The 7,858-nt window shown below is 32.4% G+C and overlaps 1 protein-coding gene across 2 annotated transcripts; it reads left to right on the forward strand.

Moving 5' to 3' along the window:
- LOC110999046 (UDP-N-acetylglucosamine--peptide N-acetylglucosaminyltransferase 110 kDa subunit) lies at positions 1-7,618 on the forward strand. 2 transcript variants are annotated; one of them, XM_022267925.2, is made up of 8 exons: positions 6-362; positions 1,773-2,167; positions 2,496-3,718; positions 3,793-4,084; positions 4,212-4,392; positions 4,713-4,817; positions 5,796-5,948; positions 7,410-7,618. In XM_022267925.2, the coding sequence occupies exons 1-7, from the start codon at positions 247-249 to the stop codon at positions 5,944-5,946; spliced, it is 2,463 nt and encodes an 820-aa protein (XP_022123617.2). In that variant the 5' UTR covers positions 6-246; the 3' UTR covers positions 5,947-5,948; positions 7,410-7,618. The 2 variants fall into 2 exon arrangements, with proteins under 2 accessions (XP_022123620.2, XP_022123617.2); XM_022267928.2 differs by lacking the exons at positions 4,713-4,817; positions 5,796-5,948; positions 7,410-7,618 and having other exon boundaries at positions 1-362; positions 3,793-4,029; positions 4,212-4,351.
- The last annotated feature ends 240 nt before the right edge of the window (positions 7,619-7,858 follow it).

The following is a 7,858-nucleotide window of genomic DNA, read 5'->3' on the forward strand; positions in this document are numbered from 1 at the left end:
CACGCCTTGCGATATATTTATTATTTAGAACTATAAATGTCCTCTGTGACCTCGTATCGTAATGCTTAATTATTTCGAATAATTAAAAATATCATGGGAAACGAAAAATAAACGTTACCACAACATACATGCGTCAAGGTCGCGGCTTGCGTCGCGAGGAATTGGCACCGGCGCGTGCGCGTCGCTTGTGACGCTGGCTGGGACGAGACGTCCAGTTACTCAGTAACCGCTGGACATGACCAAATTATGGATTATCAATGCGTCGTCGTATATACGGTCATCAATATCGCGCCGCCCAAACTTGCTGCCCAAACCTCCGAATTGGGCGGCTGCGTCGACTGGATTAAAAACAAGATTAAAAGGTATTTTTTCATTGTGATTCCATTTTTTCCTAATACTAATATTAATCCTCAATATTTTATTAATCTTAGTTGCTGAAGAGTTTCGATGTATGGCCTACCGTTGAGAGTATTGTAACATTTTTTGTGTTTTATTTACTTAAATTGAAAATACCGAATATTAACGAAAGAATTTGGCTGAAATAGTATTAATGAATTCGCTTTGCTGTTGACTTACACAAAAAGTATGATAAGACATATTATATATTGGATACACATAATACATATAGTAATTAATATAATTAATAATTAATTAATTTGTTTAAGTGTTTTATGATTTTTAGGTAGTATTATACGGTTTGTAGGTATATAAAATTTTAAATTCTGTTTATTTGTTTTTCATGTTGAGTTACACGAATATTGTTTTAATGTAGTAAAATAATGTATACACAGATTGACATTACATTAATAATTTTTAGTAATAATTTTTACATTAATGTATAAACAAATTAAAAAAGTTTGGGCTCTGTGGCTGTGGACTGGCACCATTTCATCTCTTATATATTATTCTTTAAAGTCAATATTATAAAGTCAATACATGTCATTGCTGTACATGTCCACCTAAAGCTAATTCAAGAAAAAATATGTAACGAACTTCATCGAATTTATTATGATATATAGAATAATAATTCAAAAGAAAATTTGAGCTTAAGATTTATACATTGAAAACGATTTTACGCATATTTAATGCTAATCAGCCGTCTTTTGCAAATGCTGATCAAGCGAGAAAATTATTTAACAGCACCTACATTAACAGTTATCTGATTTTTTGCATGACATAAATATTATTCGAAAGTCTCATTATTTAATATCTAAAAATTTTTTAAATAAAATAAAAAAAATAATTTTCCCTTGGCAATTAATGTTACTCATGTTTGATGGGTCATTCTTAAATAATGGCTTAGTAATTTATTTTTAATAAAATAATTATTAATTAATTAAAAAAGTCATTACTTGATTCTTATCTATAATATTATTATTTAATAGCGGATTAGTTTTCAAATAATTTTACTTTAAGTTCTCATATATAATATTTTTAGGATTATTAAATTCCATTCCACTTCTTCATAATGACCATTTCTGCATCAGATTCTCTGATATTTTTTGAGCTAAATAGAATATAATTATCAATAAATTTATAAGTATTATACAGTAAATACTCTCTTATGTAAGGAAAATTAATTAAAGGCACTATTTATAATCCATAATTTAGTCCGTTTATTTTTTTTTAAATTTCAAATGAATCTTAAGAATGACTAAAGCATTGCAATATTTATGATAATATGTAAATATACTATAAATGCCCTTCGCACCTAACCTGACACTTGTTAATACTAACACATCAAATCTTGTAAAATTTGTTTATAATTCCAGAGCGGTAGCAGTATATCTTCAATCTTTGAAGTTAACGCCAAACAATGGTATCATACACGGGAATCTGGCATGTTTATACTATAAACAAGGCTTTATAGATCTCGCTATAGAGACGTATAGGAAAGCTATTGAGCTTCATCCGAATTTTCCTGACGCCTACTGTAATTTAGCTAATGCCCTCAAAGAAAAGGGTCTCGTGATTGAGGCTGAGGAATGCTACACGAAGGCATTGATTTTGTGTCCCACGCATGTTGATTCACTCAATAATCTTGGAAATGTAAAGAGAGAACAGGGAAAAATAGAAGAAGCAACAAATTTATACACAAAGGCTTTGGAAGTTTTCCCTGACTTTGCAGTTACACATAGTAATCTCGCATCACTTTTACAGCAACAAGGTAATTTTTTCTATTTAAAGTTAACACTGGTTTAACACGATTGTTTAGGTTTTATCATTGACCTTGTATAGGAATAATTAATGTTATAAATGTTTAAACATGCGAGCTCGGCGTGAGGTTGACCCATTTTAGATTATTATTATAATAACTTAATTTGCGACGGTTATGTATTTTATTACTACTAAATTTGATTTAAAATCTAGAAATATTAGCTCTGCGAAATGTTATTTTATGTTAACAAAACTAAATGTATGTCGCCAATAATCGATAACAGTTCACTAATTAGACGCACTCAGCCATAGTAAGCACTTTGATTAATCGATTTCAGGTAAACACGGCGAGGCGTTAATGCATTATCAAGAAGCTATTGATATTCAACCGCAGTTCGCTGATGCCTACAGTAATATGGGAAATACGTTCAGGGAGTTACAACAGACCCAAGGAGCTATCATTTGTTTTAAAAAAGCAATAGAAATTAATCCTTTATTTGCTGATGCGCATTGTAATTTGGCCAGTATTTACAAAGACATAGGTGATATAGTTGAAGCAATAAAATCCTACCAAAATGCACTTTTGATTAGAGAAGATTTTCCTGATGCTTATTGTAACTTAACACATTGCCTTCAAATAATCTGTGATTGGGATGATTACGAGCAACGGATGAGGACAGTAATAAAAATTGTTGAAGAGCAGTTAAAAAGCGATAAATTAACATCAGTACACCCACATCATTCCATATTATATCCGTTAACAAATCAATGTAGAAAAGAAATTGCTGCACGACATGCAAGATTATATTTAGAAAAAGTAAGGGGGCTTACCAAGGCAAATAATTCCATTACAAAATACAAAAATCGTTTACGCATCGGTTACGTAAGTAGCGACTTTGGTAATCATCCGACATCACATTTAATGCAATCTATTCCCGGTCTGCATGATACTTCAAAGGCAGAGATTTTTTGCTATGCGTTAAATCCGAACGATGGTTCAACATTCCGTAATAAAATAGAAAATGAGTCAGAACATTTTGCTGATATATCCAATATAACGTCTAACGATGAGGCGGCAAATATAATACAAAACGATGGTATTCATATATTGGTAAATATGAATGGATATACTAAAGGTTCAAGAAATGAAATTTTTGCTTTGAGATCAGCACCAATTCAGATAATGTGGCTGGGGTACCCAGGTACAAGCGGGGCCTCATATATGGACTATATAGTTTGTGACAATGTCTCATGTCCAATGGAAGCTGAAAATGATTTTACCGAAAAGTTTGCTTATATGCCATATACGTACTTTGTCGGTGATCATATGCAAATGTTTCCGCATCTAAAGAATCGATTTAAACTGAGGACCAATAATGATAGTGTATTAAATGAAAATGTAGCTATAATTAATTATATTGAAGATTTGGATGAGTGTTGTATTGAAAAAACAAAAACCATACTAGTTTTCGACAATTATGAACCAATAGAAGTATTAGAAAAAATTATTAACATTCCTAAGTGTGTCATTGAGTTCGCATCAGACTGTAACCAAATACAGGTAAAACCGTTCCAAATTTAAATACAATTGGAAACAATACAGATTTAATCATTTATTTTTAATCTACGTTCCAGATGAATATTGATAATATATCTATATTGAATGGGTTATCAGTGTTGACATATGATTCTAAAATAGCAAGTGGAGAAAAAGTTTGTGATAAAGTGGTCATCACGACAAGATCTCAATATGGTTTGCCAGATGATGCAATAGTTTATTGCAATTTTAATCAATTATATAAAAACGATCCTAGCACTTTAAAAACTTGGGTCAAGATTTTACAAAGCGTGCCTAATAGTCTGCTCTGGCTGGTGAGTTTTCCAGTGGCAGGAGGACCTAATATTCACAAATTTGCCAAAGATTTAGGTAAATATTAATATTTTTTATAGGAATTAGAAAATGTGAGTGTTCTTGGTCGTTGGGACGGTATCACTTATGACCGAGTAGAGTCTCCTGCCCGTTTGCCAAATCACGTAAAACACTTTCATTTCAGGTTTAGATCCAAAACGAATAGTTTTTTCAAGAATAGCATCCAAGGAAGAACATATACGGCGAGGGCAATTGGCAGATGTCTGTTTAGACACACCATTATGTAATGGGCATACAACCACTATGGATATGCTTTGGGCCGGGACGCCTGTTCTTACCCACCCGGGTGAGACTTTAGCTTCAAGGTAAGTTCCATCCGTTTATTACTTGATGATATGAATAAATTACGTGTAATTTATTTACAAATGAACTCGGAAATGCCTTGCAGTTCTTTATGATTGTTGCATTAAATAATTTTCTATTTCATTAGTTCACAAGTGTGATTTGAACAGTCTATCTTGAATTGCCTAAGCCACTTGACCATCACCGCTGACATATATTTAATTATTATTTAAAAAAAAATTATGGTTGAATGTTATATATATATGACTTAAGCCTTTTGCAGTTTACGTATAGCCTTAATATTTTATCAAGTCATAGTAATATTCTCCTTTATGGGTTACAGAGTAGCTGCATCACAGCTTGCTGCACTTAATTGCACGGAACTTATAGCTCGCGATATAAATCATTATGAGCAAATGGCCATAAAAATGGGAACAGATGTCAACTAGTAAGTATTCAATCGATTGGGTAAACAAGTGACATATTGAAACTTAGGTTTTTAAAGTTAATTAGTTACTGTTAAAATATACTACAAAGGAGGGTAATTATTTTTAAAAACCTGTTAATTAATGTCTTATCAAAATTCAAAAACAGGAAGGTAGGTTAATTTTGACGTCATACGTTTTCCTCGTATATAAGGTTATTAATATTCGATGTCTTCCCACCGAGTAGCATTACCTACAACAAAAACCAACTCAAGCCAAAGTACCAGAAATGGGCTCTGGACTCTCTGGACTTCTATTGGACTCAATAAACTGTTTAATGCCCATAAGTATAGAACAGCGTCTTTCCGCGGTAGATACAATGCAACTAAATGCTGAAAAAAATCTGCCACCTCTAATCCGCGAGATTCAATGACATATAAAGCCTTGAAATGAAATGTAAAGCCTTGACTTGTTTACGCTATTGTGGAATTTGCTTAAAGGAGTATTAAGAATACCCATAGAATTTTGTCACCTGCATACTGATATATCCTACCTACATACCCTCACTTTTAGACCATCAAACAACACATATGAATTAGGTTTTACTAACTTAAATGTATTGAATAATTTTTATTAGATATTATGTACTTTTGCCCATCTGATCATAGCCGAAAAATGTCAAAACAAAAACAATAATTTATTATGGAGAAAAATTCTTAACTATTCTTTATTTGAACACTTTCCTACTTTCTGTCTAAGTCATTGAATACTTACATATGAAAAGTTTAGTTGCATTATTTTATTAATTCAAAACAATTAACAAAGGGGGAACGCTGCTAGTATCTTCGGAACCTTGCCTAAAGGGACTCCTTTTAATAATATTTTTTAATAATTAAATTTTAAGGTTAGTTATTAGATATATTTTTATGTATTATGTTAGTTGCATTTGACTTACTTACTTTGAGCGGTTATTTGCATTTCAATCTGTATCTGCTTTTCAGTCGGAAATATATACGAGCTAAAGTGTACAAAGCCCGCGTGAAAAGCACACTCTTCGATTGTAAGCACTATACACAAGGATTGGAAGCACTTTACGAGAAAATGTGGCAACTTTACGAAGACGGAAAAATACCTGAACATATTGTTGTATGAATGTAAGCTATTCAATGAGTATTTCACGTCTTTTAGAAGGTATTTCGGAATCGGAAAAGCATTACAGTATAAAGAATGCATTTTCAATGCCATAATTCTACCTATATTTTTTACAAAATTGTTGGCATATGCGTGTAACTCTTTCGTATGTTTGATACCCGGCAAATAAAATTGTCTGACAAAATTACTCTTTTTGTGCGCATTTAACATTCAGTAAAGGATAACACCGTGAGGAAATCAACATGTCTCAAATCCAAAAAATCTAAAAATGTCAGACAGACTTATTTCTCTATGAAATATTACTTTTTAGCCCAAGGCCCATTTGCTGTTATAGCGCCACTGAATTGTTTTCTATAACTTTAATATCTATGGGATTATAAATTTTCAATTAATTTACTAGGATTGTGTTCAAAAAGTATGAGTATAACGCTCATTTCATGTTACGTGATGCCATTCATAGACACTCACATTATGATAATACTCACAGAAAAATATGTACATCACCATCTTTTTCCCGTTACGTACGTTATTTTCTTGAGGGATCCGAAGTCAAATGAACTCCTAATGTTTTTCTGAAATCCTGATTTACCAGCTCCGTAGTAAAATTTACCAACCAGATTTTTTTTTATCTCGCGAAAATTAAAAAAAATTTAAGAACACGCCCGGAAAAACAAATTACTTCGAATTAAAATAAAACGAATGAAAAATGAATTCTGGGCTTTTGGGGATATTTTCTTTCCAAGGAAAATCGTACTAGCACTATTTTTTGAACACCCCTCGTACTATGCTTTTAATTTTGCCGGAAAAATACAGATGGCGTTAACACCACTATTTTACCAAATACATATTGGCTAGTGTTTGGTGGAGTTTTCGTACTTAGACTCATAAGGTCCGATGTGCGTTATGTCTTGGCTAACAAAGCCAGCCTAGCTCCTTCCAGAAGCACAGAAGTCTCCTGGGAATTTCTCACGGAGTGACCTCACGGCTCCGAGGATTTCTGTATGTTGGTTAGCTACAGACACGCATTCCAGGCCTACATGGGTGTACATGGGTGACTGATTCATGTGCGCTGAATCAGTCACTCTCACATATGGCTTTCTCTGTCGCGTCTAGGACAAAAAGATGTTTATTATATGTGGTCCGTAGATAATTGTTTTGAGATTAGTTCTGTTGTGGTTTAGAAGTCACTTTATCATTAGCAGATTAAGTGCTGGCAGAGCATGTAAAGTAATAGATTTTTAGACCAGAAACTGACTCCATCTATATATTACGCTACTTTTTTTTGGAAACAATATTTCGTTACAATTTTAAATCTGAAACTACGAATATACGTGAATATAATATGCTGTAATCAAACAAACAAGTAAAGTTTATTTTAATTTGCTGACCAAAACTGCCGAAATATCGAGTTTTATTTATAAGTTCATTCCGAGCATTGACAGTTAAAAGGTTAAATTTTTCAGGTGTTGTCTGTCGAAGGTTTGCCGTCCAGAGCTTAAGGAATTATGACTGGACCAGTTACGAGCCATTAAGGCTTTTATAAGGGCATAGAGTTACCATTTCGACGTTGTACCCAGATATTGAGAGTTTATTTATATAAAGCTAATTAAATAGAACAAAAGATACGTATTTATTAGATATTAAAGTTTACAAAAGGATATTTTAATGTGTTGAAAATATTATATTTTAAAAGCATATTTGATTTTTAATTTATTTACCATAGTATTCATTACCTGCAGCCATACAAATTAAGTTTAATAAATTAAGTATTAACACAAATTAACAAAATCCCATGGACCAACAAATCCGGACTCACTTAAGAACGGACGTTTTTGTATTCCCAACGCCAAAACCAAGTACTTGGTCAACTTTTGGTAAAATTTTGCAATCTATGGATTCCAAGATAGTCAAA

The sequence above is a fragment of the Pieris rapae genome, chromosome Z (genome assembly GCF_905147795.1).
Source record: "Pieris rapae chromosome Z, ilPieRapa1.1, whole genome shotgun sequence".
Taxonomy (NCBI): domain Eukaryota; kingdom Metazoa; phylum Arthropoda; class Insecta; order Lepidoptera; family Pieridae; genus Pieris; species Pieris rapae.